Raw genomic sequence first — 18,395 nt, 5'->3', positions numbered from 1 at the left:
CATCATCCGGGATTGGAATGTGCTTGTTTTGTTTACATTAGATATTGAGATGGCGGTTCCTTTTGAATCTGAAAAATCGAAGCTGGGCGTTGTATGAATAAAGTGTGTTTTAGTGATGAAAAGCGTCATGAAGGGATTTTGGAATTATTTTTAAAATACTTGCCATTCATAGGTAAAATAGTTCCTCATATATCTACAAAACTAGTTGTGTCAGAAATCTTGACTCAAATTAAAAAAGTTTTGTCGGATCTTTTTACTTCCAATTTAGCATTTTCAAGACTTTCTCAGTAAGCTTTCGGACTTGCAACAAGGCAATTAGGCTTTATATTGAATCATTAGGCATATTTCTATTTAAGAATTAACGTTATAAATTGGATAAAATTTGTCAGTTTAAAATAAATATCTAGCTGATATTTTTAGCTGTTTATTTATTTATTTACTCATTTTAGCCGGTATAGTCCTATTTTTAGATTATCTATAATGGCTGGATAGAGAGGTATTCAAAGTGAAAATCTATATTATGAAAATATGCGTTATTCAATTACGGATAAGAAACTACTTGGCATGCGATATTACATATCGTTGATTTTAAGATAAATATCAATCGATGAAATCAACTCCCGTCGGTACTTCTATACTTGGAATTATTAGATTAATCTCCTCCGCAATAATGCCTCCGTCTCTCAGTACTTTTAGTACTTTGATTCTTTACTCTAAAAAGAGTAAAGAAATTATTATCTTAGCCCATTCTTTGGACTATTTTAATTTTCAGTACACCCCCTATGCATCGCCTTTACATGTTGTCGGTAGAAACGTGCGGAACTAGAACTAGAAACTAGAACTCATTCGTCCCTTTACAAAGCTTAATTTTAATAGCCATAGCATTTTAATATCGTTGTTTTGAACAAAATATATCCATTACTAATGTGGGCAAAGCTCTCATTTATTTGGATGGGGTCACTGTGTTCACGCGATTCAAATTACCCCAAACTGAAGAGGGTTGAAAATGCAGCAATTGGGTCTTCATTTGACAGGGTTTTTTTTTTTTTTAAACCAACACTGTTTCTGAAAGCTTATGAAAATGCCGATCTATCAATCTAAAGTTTGTCAATTTTCTTTAACATAAATGGGAAACATTGAAGTGTTTTCACCATGCAAATTTTCCGCATTGAGGACAGTGAGTACGTTAATTAAATATCACATCAACTAATTAATGTATGATATTTCTTCTTTAAATTTTGTGTATAGATAAATTATATATTGCTGATAATGGGTAGTTTCTTTTGTTGATGTTTCGTATATTGCATAACATACATAACCCGTAAAGTGGGGGTGATTCGAAATACCCCAAATGACTGTTGTGAAATGTGCTCCAAAAGCTTTTACGGGTATTTATGGAGACTTTATACTCAACAGTATCTCACCAAAAACATGGCTCTCCTCCCTCTTCACTACGAGGCTGCTATGGTACTTAGCGGTGTTGGAGATGCCCTGGGATTCAAGAGTGGTTCTTGGAAGTTTTACAAAGTCGGGAACGATATTCTTGAGGAATTGAAATCAATGGGAGGACTATCTGCATTAAATGTTAAACGTAATATAACTTTAAATCTAGTTTCATTATCATACACTAATAACAAAGAATTTTTTTTATTTCCTGGCAATGTAAATTGTTTCTTTCCTAGTAAAATTTGGTGATATTTTGTAACACGCCTTTAATTTTTTATCCAATGAAAATGAGATTAAAGTAACCATTGAGCATACTGTCAAATCTTAATACACATTTACCAGATATCTGCCAGTCATTAGTCAGTATATAAATCCATTTATCCATAAATTAATCAACCAACAATCAACCAAGAACTGAAACACCCTAAAATGTTGGAACAAGAAAATTAAATTTATCAAAGGCCAATTTAACGAACAGGTAAGGACTAAAAAGGACCAATGACACACACAAGCAACTTCGATGGTCGTCTAATCAATTGAACAAGCTGTCATATACATTGAACATAAAACATTATTGAACCTATGACAAATAAGGATTCAGTGGGTAATTTTCACACTGCCAACTTTCTTAACATGTATGATTCGATAAAATATAAACTTCACATGCAATTAGAATTATTGAACTTTTGCTCCTTGTCGCTATGCAGCACCAGAATGGATTGTCAGTGATAGCACAGTCATGCATTTAGCCACATCAGAGGGTAAGATTAAAATAAACGAGACAACATTTTCTATAAATATCAGAATATAACTTATAAATATGTATTTACAAATCAAAGAGCATGTATATGGTTTAGTGAAGCAACGTTCTACATTTTAACTTCAGCACTAACCCAAAAAAGCGGTAGAAACGGTGGCAAAGGAGATCTGTACAAAATGATTGCAGTGAAGTACAAAGAATGCATGATTGACACGAAGGGCCGATTCCCAGGTATTGGTTCATTGTCTTATTTGGAGGAAAACCATCTTTTCTTTGCTAGATAGATAGATAGATAGATAGATAGATAGATAGATAGATAGATAGATATATATATATATATATATATATATATATATATATATATATATATCTATCTATCTATCTATCTATCTATCTATCTACCGGTATATGACTTCATGCGATGTTTACCAAAGTGGTGTTTGATATACAAGTACCGTTCACAACACCTTCTGTTATTCCATCATATGCAATAGAATTCATTAAGCTAGCAATAGTTTTCAATTTTCAGAGGATTTTTTTTTTAATTTATGAAATCAGGTAAGACATGTACCACGAATGTTCGTGATCTAGTGCCTGATAGACCTGACTGGGAGGTTGGATGTAGAATCGCATTCAGCACGAGGTATTTAGTTATGGATGAATTTTTTTAAAGTTTAAAGCTGTGCAAAAAAGATATATCATGAGATGTGTGGACATCGAAAAGTGACCGCTGTAATTATTGTCATGTGTCATTGAAGTGGTTTAATTTTACCAGTGGTGGTGGATGTGGAGCAGCCATGAGAGCGATGTGTATTGGTCTAAGATATCCACGGTATGTCAAAATATTCTATTAATAATGTTCATGAACTACGAATTGATTCCTAATTGAATCATAATATGTGTTTCTAGAAGGGAATTAAACATTTTATCTTACATTCACTTTTTCTGCAACCTCATCTATATTCAAGCATATAATTTTTAATTTTATATTTCAATTTTTATGTGTACGGTCAACGTAATGACAGCCGCAAATGAACATTTCTAAAGGTTTAATTATTAGTGGTCATGTGTTAAAAAAACAGACATATTCCTCCAATCCTTTGTATTGCAAAATAACAGATAGTTATTTCCATTTTATTTTTATATTTTTATTTGCATAAAGATTGCTAGACAGAAATTGCATTTGTTATAATTATACAAAACGAAACAGGACAAAAATTCAAAACTGTTTGACTTTTTTGATAATATACTTGATCCTTGGAAAATAATCTTATCTAAACTAAATTTTTACCAAATTCAAGCTATGTAAATCAAAACCTGGTATTAGTTTGTTACAAGAAAACTAAAATTCGTTTTTGACCTACACTTGCGTGCCAAAAGTATGTCATTTTTAAAAAATATTTTTCCCTATTTATTTATTGAAAACAAGATTTAAATTTTTAATTTTAAAAGGTTTTCTGTTGTTCTTTTTGTCATATTTTGAAGAAATTTTTATTTATTAAAGGAGATTCAATTGGCAATTTTTGACATTCACTGAAATTGTGTTTTTCACGACTCATTTCATAAAATTATAGCTATACTATATATCTTTTGCAGAATGCAAGCCGAAAAATCCTTCTTCGGATTATTATCTTCAAATCTCAGAAACACAAGGTTGAAAAAATATTTAATAATGATGCAACAAAAGCTAGAGAAATTCTGAATTTATCAATCCAGGTTTTATTTCAAAATTGGTCAAGGGGTTACTTTTTAACGAATCTTTAATTAATGTTGGTTTTCAATGAAATATATAGTAAAAAGAAAAAGTAGACATACCTTTGGCACCCGAGTGTATAATAAATGAATATATACACACTAAAAATGAGAAAAAAATTAAAACTTTTCTTCTCAAATCGTGACCATGTCCTTAAACAGGCGAGAGATTTGATTGTTACAAACGAATAGAATTTTATCACTGACATGATATCACTCAATCACTTCACTCATTAATTTTGTTCGATGTGAATAAATTCCAGGGAGGAGGACTTACCTGACCTGCTTGCTGTAAGTATAGAGTCCGGGAGAATGACCCATCACCACCCCACGGGTTACCTGGGTAGTCTGGCCGCCGCCCTCTTCACAGCATACGCAATACAAGGTACATTACTCCATATGCATCTCACACAAAAACACACACTGAACTGAAAATGGTATTGAAATACTTAGTTTATATATAGGTATGGATATCTTGAAAATATTTTCACTTAATAGTGTTAGATTGGTTGTTTTTACTGTTTGGAAAATGCGAATTAAAAATGTACTGGACTTTAATTCTGCCCTCTTCACAGCTTACGCTTTACCAGTTACATAACTCTGATCCACAATATTATGCAGACTACGAACACCAATATTAATTCACCCTTTAAATGATATGAAAATTTATTATGTTATGAATTTATCATAAAACTATTATACATAATTTTTCATCAAAAAAGGGAAACCACCGAGAGAGTGGGGAGCAGGACTAATGGGTGTTCTACCACAGGCCAAAAAATACATTATATCGCAGAAATTCTACGTGAAGGAAAACTTAGAGGCCTGGTAAGTTTCAAGATAAGCATGAACATAAATGGATTTTCAAAGAGCTGACCCACAATGTGGTTTGGTTGTCATCCGATTTTTGTAAATAAAAATCGTTGAACAAATGTACAATGATAAAATTAGGTCGGATTTATGTTTATCCATATAAATAATAATTGCTTGTCTTAATGTTGCCAGCCTGATATCACATTAAGCTTTCTCTGTTACAAACGTATTTGAAAAAAATATACACTTGTAAGGGAAAAAATCATTTTTAATTTTGTTTTCTTCATGCGTCAATGGACCCTTAATGGAAATAAATACAGTATAGAACAATTTCAGACGATATAAACGAGAAGTGAATCTTCCCAGACTTATTTTGTTCTCTGTCCTCATCAATCTATTTTCATTTTTAGAATATGTATGCATGGAGTTCTTTTCTTAAATGCATCTATAACTTTAAATTAAATCCTTGCGTGGATTGGTTGTTTTTCCAAAATATAGCTATGCTTTGTCTAGAATACATATATTAAATGTAGAACTTTCCAGGGAAATCAGATTTTTAAAAGCTTTTTTGTTGCCTTTTTAAACCATTATAGTGATTTTGTTATATGCTATATTTTGAGAAATAAAAGTGCAATCGATTTTTGTCAATTAAAAGATCATTTTACATCTTATTGAAAGGTGTAGAAATGTTATTATCAACAGGGATTATTTTGAGTCTCGTTGGAAGGAATATCTCAAAAAGAAAAATCTTTTGGACGGAACGAAGAATCCCAAGCCGGACAATCTGAAGGTTGATGAGAGGGACACGTTTTATAAGAAGCTTAGTTTCTGTGGTTTTGGAGGAGCCAGTGGACATGATGCACCAATGATTGCGTAAGTAAATTTATATCCAGTAATTGGGTATATATGTAATTTGAATCCTATAATTACATTTGAAATCAGCATACCTATATCATGTAGCTTTATGAGGTTTTACATGTTGTTTTGATTGCACTAAATTGTGGACACAAGTACAAAACAAAGCCTTGTTCACTTTGAACTACAGTCGAAGACCAAAACTATACCTTTAAAAAACTTGAAAAATATGAAAGGTGGTCATTGATGTCCACTCTAATTGTACCTGATATCCATTTTGAGAATAGAGTACCCTATTTTGAGACAAAATTTCAACTTAAATATTCAACATTTTTCCTTACAAATAGTTGTAAAAAGAAATTTTTACACATTTGGCCCAAATATGTGCAAGATGACCCGGCATCCTCCTAAATTATGTACAATATTACAGATCAAGTTGGTTTGTAAAGTAATTAAGCATAAAATCGATGACATTTATGTTTAAAATATTCCCTAACATCTAGTCATATCGCAAATATGACTGAATATCATTGTGTGGATTTTTTAAGTCAAGCCAAACAAATTCTATGAAAAATAGTGTACCTTACTACCACTGTGTTGAATGATGAAGTAAGCATTATTATCTGACACAATTAAAGGTTTTTTAAAGGTCGTCATCGATTCCATTTTTCTCAAATGATATACTTGTATATTTTCAAATCACTACATGTTTCTACTTTTGTAGATCTGCTTGATTGCATTGTTATATATATTATGGAATGGCCGATTGTTGTACACTGTGCTTTTGTTTGTTCAACAGATATGACGCTCTTCTACAATCTGGAAAGAACTGGAAAGAGCTGTGTGAGAGGTAAAGGGTTTTTTTCATATTTTTTTTAAAATTTTATATAATAATGGTTTAATTTCAATACTTTTGCAAAATATATTAAACTTGTATTATATGATGTTAAGCCCTTATAATATTGTTGCATATAAGAGGTCTTGTTTCTTGTTAATAATTCTTTTGAAATAGGGCCATGTTCCATGGGGCAAACGGGGATAATACCGGTGTAATTGCTGCCTGTTGGTACGGGGCCATGTATGGGTATCATGGGGTACCAGAGGGAAACTTTAAGGTATCAATATTCAAGTGTTACGTTATTCTTAAATCTGTAGAATACTTATTTTTCCGAATGTACAACCTTGGTTTTTTTCCCAGAATGTTGAATATCATGGGAGGCTAGTCGAACAAGGTCGTCTATTGTATGAATTGGTGTATGGGTCTCATGACGAAGAGGACGTGAGTACAGTGACGAACAATTACACATATGATAAAATGGTCAACTTCACAAAGAAGATCCTCTTATTAATGAAAGCAATGTGAACTGAACATTTTAATGTCGTAAATTCTTTAGTGTGAAAGATTGATGAAAACTGAAAAGACACAAAGAATTTTGGTTAACAAACATCTGATAGACATATTTAGTTGGAAGCCAAAGAGGCATTGATTAAAGTAAAAATACTCCTTTTAGTGTGCCATTTATTCTTTTGAAGAAAAATCTTTCTTCTAATAAAATGTGTGGGTTATTTTTATTTTGTCGTTTTTTTAAATGGTTAAGTTTCAAGTAGAATTATCTTAACAGAAGGTTTATACAGCAAAATCAAATTATGAAATATAAAGCTCATATTACCGTATCGCTTTAAGATACTTCAACCAATAAGAAAATGCATATGTGAATATTTTACAGGAAAGTGAAGAAACCCAGGTGAAGACCTTGATTGACGATGTCCAAGATTATCAGGCGGAGGGTCAATGTGCAGAATGTACGTCTTCTGAATATTAATGTATTGTTCTGTCAACGTTAAGCATTCTAGAGGAATGAAATGTAAACTACTGAAAATGAGCAAATCAAATATATCAACAATACTTGTAACATAACTGTCACCCCTTTTATAAAAGAGAAAGAAGCCCCCCCCCCCCCCAATCAATGATAAAATACTCATTATACCTGGAAATTTGTTATTAAACAAAAACCTTACAATTCTGCAATACCTCTTTACTGCAAATTGATATTTGAAATACTTGCTAAGCTAATATAAAGGGGTTTCTGCAATTTTTTATTATTCATCTTTTCCAAGTTCATCATATTCAATCATGAAGAGCGAGCACAGGTTGTAAATTGCAATTTTACAGAAAGTTCGACAAAAAATTATATACTAGGCCTTCCTTTTATCATGAGAAGCTTCTGTAGAATTGAGATATAAAATAATATCAAATCATAACATTATATGAGTAACCTCATCATAACAAAACTAACAGTACAATTGATGTACACATAACCCCAATCAGAGTTTTAAGATGAAAAGAGGTAGTTATTCGAAGAATTGCCTATATTCTCAATATTTCGCAACCAATCAATTTCAGATGAATCCATAACTGAGTATCAGCGGAACGGTTGCAATAGCTGTGGTAGAAACTTCGATATGGTAGACCTACAAAAAAGGAAAGTGGAGCTTGAAATTGAAAATCTAAAACTCAGGAATACACTTATCACACTCGAAATACAGAAAATGCAGGGCGGTATGGAATGATTATGTTGGGCATCATCTCTTTTAACATATAGTATTTGACTTTTATTTACAATAAATATTGTCATTCCTCTATTGAACAGTGTTTAACGTACTTTGGAATTTTCATCGATCAAATCCAGAAGACACATAACACAACTAACATAAGTATGAGTTGTATATAGATAATGTAAACAATCATGTTTGTGGTTTTTAGCTCACCTGAGCTGAAAGCTCAAGTGAGCTATTCTGATCACATTTTGTCCGTCGTCCGTCTGTCCGTCCGTCTGTCCGTCTGTCTGTCTGTCCGTCTGTCCGTCTGTAAACTTTTTACATTTTGAACTTCTTCTCTAAAACCGCTTATCCAATTTCAACCAAATTTGGCACAAAGCATCCTTATGTGAGGGCAAATATAAATTGCAGAAATAAAAGTCCGATCTGTATTCAAAGCGGAGAAAACCTTGAAACTGTAGAAAAAGGAGGGTGCATTTTTAAAAATCTTCTTCTCAAGAACTAATTAGTTCAATTCAACGTAGTTTAGCATAAATTATCCTTATGGGAAGGAAAATATAAATTGCAAAAATTAAGTGCTAATTCTGATTCAAATCTGAGTTATTACGAAAATAATAATAAAGGAAATGCGTGTTTCAATCAGTTTAATAGCTTCGGGCTCGGCATACGGTAAGAATTACCTACGGTAAAATAGGTAGGCAAGACTTGGTCTGAGCAAAACAAAAGATTGGCAGGTATACATCTGCCAATCTCATTAAAATTTCGGGATATTTGATGGACCAGTATATTTGTATTCGCTGTAAATATTGCTGCAAAATAATGCGTATTTGCAATTGACGATTGCCGATCTGCCCCGGATTTTATTTTGCCACGGCCCGGGTTTGCATACCCATTTTACCAAGACTCGTATTCCATACTTCTAAAACGAGGTTCTTTGTTTAAAGCAGCCATGACATTATACGAAAAAGGGTCGATCTGACTATGATGAATTTACTTGCTATGCAACCGTTCGCGTATGAAGGGAAATTTTTGAAACATGCAAAATATATTGGTGCCGATTTTGTGAAGTAAATTAAGGCTAAATATTTCAATGCGTTGACAGCTTTCACACATGACGTTGGTGTTAGCTTGTTCTGATTTTCGTTTCGTTTTCATTTTTTATGCTTTGTAACCTGAGAACTATCGTCTGTATTTCGTGATTTTTACGTATCAAATAAAACAGAGACTACGGTAAATCAAACAGTTAACAGTTTACCTGCGCAAATTAAGCAAAATCTGATGTAGGGGTACTGAAGTACAATTCATTCTATTGGTAATTCGGCATTATCTTTTGCATAATGGTAGATTAATGCAATAGGTTTTGTTGAGATGCTCGGCATTTTCTCGAGTTTATTCAGTTTAAATAGAGTTTGATATCGCTGACGGAAATATGTAGGTATATACATGTATATATATGATTCATTTCGAAAAAATAAATTGTGTTCTTAATTTGTTATACATGTAGTGCATGTTTCTTGTGTTTAATTGTTACCCTACAATTTCTATTTACTAACCATATTTGAGTGTTAAGCTTCGAATTATAAGCAAGATACAGAGATTTGCTCACAATTCTATGTTTGTACACAGATCTTAAAAGCTACAGATTAAAAAAGTAAAAAAAATTGTCAATATTAATTACGAAAATTTTCAAAGTCTGTTCTTCCAGAAACCAACTTATTGAATTGTAAACTTAACCTTTTTAGCTCACCTGAGGGTGGGGCCACAATTGGGGGGTCGAAGTTAAACAAATGAATATATAGAGTAAATCTTTAAAAATCTTCTTCTCAGAAACTAATCGGCCAGGAAAGCTGAAACTTTTGTGGAAGCATCCTCAGGTAGTGTAGATTCAAAGTTGTGAAAATCATGACCCCCGGGGGTAGGTTGGGGCCACAATGGGGGGTCGAATTTTAACATATGAATATAAAAAGTAAATCTTTAAAAATCTTCTTCTCAGAAACTAATCGGCCAGGAAAGCTGAGACTTGTGTGGAAGCATCCTCAGGTAGTGTAGATTCAAAGTTGTGAAAATCATGACCCCCGAGGGTAGGGTGAGGCCACATTGGGGGATCGAAGTTTTACATAGGAATATATACAGTAAATCTTTAAAAATCTTCTTCTCAGAAACCAGCCAGGAAAACTGAAACTTGTGTGGAAGCATCCTCAGGTAGTGTAGATTCAAATTTGTGAAAATCATGACCCCTGGGGGTAGGTTTGGGCCACAATGGGAGGTCGATGTTTTACATAGGAATAAACAGAGTAAATCTTTAAAAATCTTCTTCTCAGAAACTAATCAGCCAGGAAAGCTGAAACTTGTGTGAAAGCATCCTCAGGTAGTGTAGATTCAGAGTTGTGAAAATAATGATCCCCATGGGTAGGGTGGGGCCACAATGGGTGGGGGGGGGGTCAAAGTTTAACAAAGGAATATATAGGGTAAATCTTTAAAAATCTTCTCAGAAACTAATCAGCCAGAGATTCTTTATAATTGTTAAGACTTTGGCCCCAGGACAATTCTTTGGCCTCACGAGAAGGTTCAGAGTTTGATGTACGTTTATATCCCATATATAAACTATTGTTAGGGATCTTTTTGAGAACTGCAATACTCAACGTATGATATGACTATAAAATCATCCTGTTAGAAAAGGGACTAATGATTATAAACATAAGAATATCCAGGGGAAAATGGATTTTATTTATACAGGATCTACATGTATTATTGTACATTGTCCAGATAGTTTCCATTGAGCTGATTTTATCATAACTATTGTTCCTCAGGTGAGCGATGTGGCCCATGGGCCTCTTGTTTAAATCATAATTTCATTGTTCAATTTAAAAAACAATATCAAATTTTGCCAGAGGGATTCATTTTTTGGTGCCGTATTTGCACTTCTTATGATGGACAGTGCACTAGCGTATGCTAGCACGTATGCGTAATAATGAAGTCATTTACGTCATCGTTTTAAATCTCAACGTTAATATCCTTCATGATCATTTACTGCTCTCTATTGAACTCGATTACAAAATACATTATTAAAACATTTTACTTGTAATTAAATGCATGTGTGTAATAGAAAAACAGTGTTAATAACCTATTTGCATCTCTTCGGCCTTGGCAGAAGAACCTTATAGAAACATCCACTGGAAACAAAAACGACTTTAGAAATGCAAACATATGTTTTAAAACTTATTTATGTATACATTTGATATACACTGCAAAATATTCTTTTTCTCCAATAGCTAATACTTCATATTTTCATTTAATTAATCAATTTAAGGGTAAAAACTCCTTTGTGTAGATATTGTTAATTCATTTGCGCAAAAATAATTTAAGTTAGTTAACAAAACGTTCATATACAATTCAGAAATAATGCAATCTACAATCTATAAATCGGCTTCATAACACAATACAACTGTGTGATCGGCCCACAATTTACCTTATGGAACAGAACTGTAATCAGATAGCAAACATGCGTTGATATTTTTTTTAAAAAACCATTTTTTTTCTCTATTTCTTGACATCCAAAAGCATTGTCGTTGTAGATCGTGCGTCCTCAATAAGTTGTGCCACAAAAAAGACCCAAATCACCAAAATTTACAGATTTATTAGTTTTTTGCGTATTTTGCAAACGTAAACAGCAAATATTACGATATAATTACATGAGTTTGTAACTGTGTAGATTTATGGCACATTGATAACAACATCAAATTGATGACAACAACAAACTGTCATTAACATTCTTTATTTTTTCAAAAAAAATATGTTCGTTATATTTGACGCATCTTTAATTTTTTAAAATCAATCCATAAAAGATTACGGAGAAGGCTTACATAGGCATTGTCTGCTGCCTAATCCATTTATGTAAATGTATATTTGCATAATAAAATATGTTCAAATCAAATCAAAAGATAACAACTTCATGGTAATGTTTGTCTTCACAGCAGTCTGAATTTCTTGTTTTAACAATTTAAGAACCATGGTGTTAGTTACAAAATTAAGCTTTGCTAAAGTTAAACACAAAACTTGCCTCAAAATGTTATAACATGGTTCTTTCAATCAGAAGTGATGTAAATCACTTATGTCCTTTATTTGAATACATGTATAGTTCATGAAAGACCCGAAGTGTTTATTGCAACTTCTTTGAACAAATTATTTAAAAATGGAATCTGGTCAATGATTTAATCTCAACTCCATCAAAATCGAGTATAAAATCTTGTCTATTTTTATTATACAACTTGTATGATGATAATGAATTAAACTTGGGAAATCAAGTGAATGATAATTTTCCGTCGAGTTTTTCATAAAAACAATGTTGAAAACTGAGAACAATACAAACGCAAAACAATTAAGTCAATTTCCTCATTTCTGAAAATAAAAAAAATCTCTTGTGTTCGATAGATTTTTTTAAGAATCCTTTAGGCAAAGTCAGTTGGGTTTAGTCCTAGTATATAATGTATTCTCCATCGAGTCGCACTTTGTATTCTATGCCATGGATCCTGTGCGAGTGACTGATGGTATGAGTATAGAGCAGCCTGGAGGTTCCCTGTGATCTGTTGACAGATCCCCAGGATCTCCCAGGAGATGTCTTTTTTTGGTCCATGTCCTTCACGATTATTTTGAATCAAGAACTGTAACTCGTCTAGAGATGCTTGCGCTAACGCTGTATTTATGTGTTTGTAACACAAAATTTCTAAAAAGTGTATCATAACATACATTGGGATATCTAATACTAGCCACCTGTTCTGAAAAGAAGACTGTTGTCCAGGTATTAGTTCATTGATGTACCAAATAGTGTTCATCAGAATGATATCATTTGCTAAAGCCTGATTCATTTTAGTAGATAAGGTCTTTCCCCCCATAACCTCAGCATACCTTTCTCTATCTACATGCCCCCCGTATATTATATACGGTTGTGCTAACTTGCCCTTTGTCATTTCTACAATAGATAAAGCTTCCCTGTATCTGAATGTCTTGTAATAATACATAGCAATGTACAACATGTCAGAAACATTCCCTGACTTAGCTACTAATTTCAGCATGTGACGACTTATTTTTTCAGCAATATACACCTTTTTGTTGATATTTGTACATATATTTTGTAATAGGAAAGCAGTTCTATGAAAGGTGTTGGCTGTCAATTTCTATAAAGTGACAATTTGATATCGAGACAAGGGTGAAGCTAATAACTGCTCTATTGCATGCAGTAACTTTATACAACGGTGTAAATCTAGTGCTCCTATTTCATCAGCACCAATCTCGTTAAAAAAATTCCTTGTCATGATCAATTTCATATCTTATCAAACTTTCATCCGAACAAATGTAAAGTCTAGGATTGCAAAGGACGTTAATGATGTAGGACCTCTCGTGTACAACTCCTGTAACTGCAGAAACAATCTGTTCTGTGCTGAGCCATAAATCTTCGTCAGAAACAGGTTGTTTTGGGGGATAAAAAAATTAGGACAAAAACCCGCATAAACCCATTTAATTAGGAGTTTAAAGCAAGCCCAAAAACCACTCAAGAGATTTTGGGGACACCAGTGGGAAAGTGTGTTTTGTTGAATCACCCAGAAAATAGCTGTCTTCATGTGATAAGAACACAGCATTTTGTTGGTTTCTTCTAACTGTTGATTAATAACTTCTTTTAAAAATAGTTTTAACAACCCATACGTCAAAAACTGACACTGGTTCATAGCATACACGCATTTTTGTTCTGCCCGAGAAAATGAGATGCTCCATTCTTTATTTTCATGGGGTCCTAACGGGTGTCCTATTGCTACAAAGTGACATCCATTTCTGATAATCTCATTTACAACATCAGGGTTAGGCCATGAATGACACCTGTCTATCCATGAGGAGGCAGACGGAGGCCAAAAGTCACAAACAAAACACTCAGCAGAGTCAAATTGCATCCTCCCTCGTTCAGGTCCAGCAATACAAGTACCACAGGATCCATGTACGGTTGAATTAGAAAAAATCCCTGAACATGTTAACTGTATAAGAGTAAAACTAGAAACATAGAGATTATCTTCCATTCTGATACATTGATGGTGTCAGTAACTGAAGTAAAACGAATCCCGGTGGACTCTCAGAAGTGTCAGAAAGTATCAGGATTTTATTGGTTGTATAGTAAAACTCAGATTGAGACATGTCCAAGATTACTCTGTGGTCGTTTTTCCAGCACATAATGTCCGTATCTGATCCCTCCAGTCTGAAGCATTCTCTTTTACTTCCACTCAGCATAAAAATGAAATCGTCAATTTTATTTAGTCATTTTACTACAATCTGTCTGATGTCCTCCACATCTCTCCTAATTGCCACTTGATCTGAGGTACCCACAATCAGACACATTCCCCGAAACAATGACTCTGACATGTGCTGGATACTTTTTAATCTGACAATATATAATTTATGTTAACTATTAATGTTTTGAATTTTCATTGATCAAAGCCCTAGGACACATAACACAAATTTACATAATCATGAAGTTATACAATGTATATAAGTAATGTAAACACTCATACTGGTGGTTTTTCTTATGGGACATTGTCACGATTTTGGTAAAAAAAATATTTTCCGTTTTAAAATATTTACAATGCTTCAGTAAGGCATTTCTAATATTTAACCAAAATCTGAGTGTCAGTCGTCGTGTTATAATCGAGATACAGAGCTCACAATTCGGTGTCATGTAAAAAAAAAAAGGTTACGTCGTGTTTTTGTTTACGTTTTGAATGTTGAAGTAAAAATTCCAGTTTTTAACTTAAAATAAATGTGATAAATGCTAGGAAATATTTATTTATGCTTAAAATGAATTAGAAGAGAGAAAAATCAAAATTCCCTTGATCATTAGAAATGCATTTTTAAAGCATTGTAAACAATAAAAAGAAAAAAAGAAAAATAAAATTTGACCAAAATAGGTTCCATGCCCCTTCAAATTATATACCTATTGTTTATTAAATCAATGTGAAAGACAGATGTCCTGGTTACTAGTTTCTGGTTTCTAGGGTTTTTTGCATTCTAAAAAGTATGTGATTAAGAACCAAGTTTTAAATAAGCCAATCTTTTAAAACCGTGCTCAAGTAAACATGGTAAAAGAAGGAGCATAAGTCTAAGCAATTCAAATGAAGATGAAAAAGTTTTATTTTTCATTGCAAATTCTACGAAAATAATAGAAACTCTTTCTTTCATAGTATAAACATCTAGATGAGACTGTCAACTTAAATATCATTATGGAAAAACATCAAAGACAAACTTCCAAATATCTCAATTTGATTTATTCAGTTAGACAAAGTTATCTGTACAAATCAAAGTAAACGCATGCGCTCAATTAAATGTATATATATATATATATATATATATATATATATATATATATATATATATATATATATATATACTCTATTTGTATATTCTAAGATTTCAAAGTGACATATATGTCCAATGGGCCGGGTATAATTCGATGATGTATAATATTGTATTGTACTATACTTTTGACATACACATGTCACTATAAAAATATTTACTCACTTACTTTACTTGTTAAGCAATTCATTTATAGTGCATATGTCATGTTTTATCGGGAATGCCTTTTATTTAAAGTAAATATATAGAGAATATATCGATACCTTGCAAGTTATTTCTATTGTTTTAGTTAGGCGTCATAATTTGTCTGTCTTCCGTTCAAAACGCAATAATAATTTTAGACATATTTAAGCATTAATTTGCTTTAGTATATTTTTTAAAATATACTTCGGCAAAAGTGCCCCCACCTCCTTTAAGTGTCTTTCTGATTAAAATAGGACACGACCTAAATAAACTTTAATATACTGGAAGCATGTACCATTGTGTTTCTTACCTGATTTGAGAAATCATTGCATTCGTTTTCAATAGAAGAATATAGTTTTTCTATTCAATTTAGAGATAACTTTGAACCCCCATTAAAACTCTAATGAATTTTCTTTATATTAGGAAGCTTCATGTGATAAATTATATATTTGTTAGCCTTTTTAAATATTCTGTAAAAATATGCAAAGATTTTTAATTGTAAATCATAAAAATGTTTCTTTTGAATGGGGTCTGATTTTTATACAAATTTAAACCTATAGATGGTATCTGCAACACTGATAAAATTGGTACATTGGGACAGTGGTTCATTAGAAGAAAATTAAAATGTAAGACCTAAACCTCGCGGACAATAGCGACGACAACTTTGATCAGAAAAGCTTTTTGAGCTTTGAGTTCTTTATTTAAACATCAATGTGTTCTCTTAAATTAATCATCTACTATGTATTTTTTCAGCAAAGATCTGTTTTGAATATATACCAAAATTTTATCATCGGTTGTTGTTAAAATTAAAGAAAAATATTTTTATCAGAATTTAAGTAAACCGCTTATTTTAGCTTAAAGTTTAAAAAAATATTCACATGGTATCCTCAAAAACTTGGTATCAAAAATGAACTGTTTTTGTCAACACTAGACTTTGACCACGCACGGATGACATTGCATATGATATCGGACATTTATTAAACAGATACATCGACACATGATATTGTTGATATTTACATAACCAAGCCTACAATAATGCTATTAATTTCACTACACTCTGCTTAGTAAAAATAATCTGTGTCTCGCAACAGGCCTTCACCACAATTGAAATGCCTCCCATATACCCGTAATGTAGCAGAAAATTGCAAAATCGCTCCGAGACGATTTTGGAGAAAATGAAGTTGCATTGAAAATAACAGTCAAATTATTCAGAACAAGCCATTTTGAGGCTGTAAATACCCTTCATCTAAAAATTTAATTCATATTATTGAAGAATTCAGCACTTTTTCACCAACATTTTTTACTCGCTTCAAATTTACACACCATGTTGACATTCAGAACTCTCGGGATTTTTCATAGTAAATGCACTGTGGTTATCTCCCGTATTTTCTTTCATGAACAGAAAATATACCAAATTTCCAATGAAAATTTACACTTATTCGTATAATCGTTTCTGAGTTTATCCATGCAAATGTAACATTGTGGAACCATAAACTAAAGAGCCCCCCCCCCCCCCCCCGATTTAGTGTGAATGTAATGCGCATGCGCAAGATTGTAAGATCCAAAAAATCCTGATTATTTCCGGAATGTTTGGAGGAATTTTCGTTGATCATTAATTAGCGAAGCTTGATTGAGGAAAAATAAAAACAAATTGGTAATCTTCAAATACCAATGATGATTAAAATATATAAAACAAAAAAAAGTACTCTTCCGATTTATCGGTATTAAAGGCCAAAAATTCAAATCTATTATTTTAATTTAGTAGTATTGATAGTATAGATTTAATTTAAGGTATCTGATCCTTAATAACCCCAGATTTAATGAATCTGGATGTATAACAGTAACAGATGTGTTTGGGCCTAATACTCAGTATTCTTGGACATAATTTTAATGTTTAAGTATCAATATGTGAGAGCGGAATGTGTTCTTATTAACGACCTTTCCATTTTCCTGCAGAGTTGCCCCCCTTTGATTTCAATCTATAAAAATTAATTTAAAAAAAAATCTATACGGTATAAAGTTTATTTTCATTAGTTTTTGTATTTCTAATGATAAGATAGACCTTTCCACCGAAGCATGTATTAATGTTCTTAGTATATACTTTTTTTATTTTTTAAAACGTGCTTGTCCCCATAGACCTTAATGCAATCTTCCTTAATTAATTACTGCTTAGTTTATAATATTTTTGGAAAAATTCTCTCATTAAATCTTTTTCTACTTAAAATGCTTTAACTTAATATCAAAGTATTTTAAAATATATGATGGATATTCAAGGTTAGAAAAATAAGGTCCTATTGGCTATTATGGATCGGATACCTTAATCCGAGATTAAGTTTGTGCGTGAAAGAAAAAGAAAATACCGGTATAGCAATATGAAACATAATATTATTTACAATTTATTATACATTTTTGTGAATGGGGCATCCTAAATTGATACTTACATGCGAGGCGAGAAGGATTCCATCTTTCCTGCAACGTTTCGGGATAACAATAACAGACCTAAATAGGGGACAGATGTTTTTCAACTTAATTTTATTTAAATGATCAACAAGTATTATTAGCCCGTAATTACCGCGTCATAATTGATAATTGTTCGCTGAAGTGTTAAGTCTAGGTACTGAAAGTACCGACATGC

At 32.3% G+C, this 18,395-nt stretch overlaps 1 protein-coding gene across 1 annotated transcript in view; it reads left to right on the top strand.

Moving 5' to 3' along the window:
- LOC128164467 (uncharacterized) overlaps positions 1-18,395 on the top strand; it is a 64,451-nt gene that overhangs the window by 22,379 nt on the left and 23,677 nt on the right. The window contains exons 8-14 of the mRNA XM_052828300.1: positions 4,681-4,786; positions 5,474-5,644; positions 6,426-6,476; positions 6,639-6,741; positions 6,825-6,905; positions 7,354-7,429; positions 8,031-8,186. Coding sequence (XP_052684260.1) covers positions 4,681-4,786; positions 5,474-5,644; positions 6,426-6,476; positions 6,639-6,741; positions 6,825-6,905; positions 7,354-7,429; positions 8,031-8,186 — 744 coding nt within the window. The remainder of the gene's footprint in view (positions 1-4,680; positions 4,787-5,473; positions 5,645-6,425; positions 6,477-6,638; positions 6,742-6,824; positions 6,906-7,353; positions 7,430-8,030; positions 8,187-18,395) is intronic.

The sequence above is a fragment of the Crassostrea angulata genome, chromosome 10, assembly GCF_025612915.1.
Source record: "Crassostrea angulata isolate pt1a10 chromosome 10, ASM2561291v2, whole genome shotgun sequence".
NCBI lineage: Eukaryota > Metazoa > Mollusca > Bivalvia > Ostreida > Ostreidae > Magallana > Magallana angulata.
Note: the sequence above shows the minus strand (reverse complement) of the source record. Positions and strands in the feature narration are given on the sequence as shown.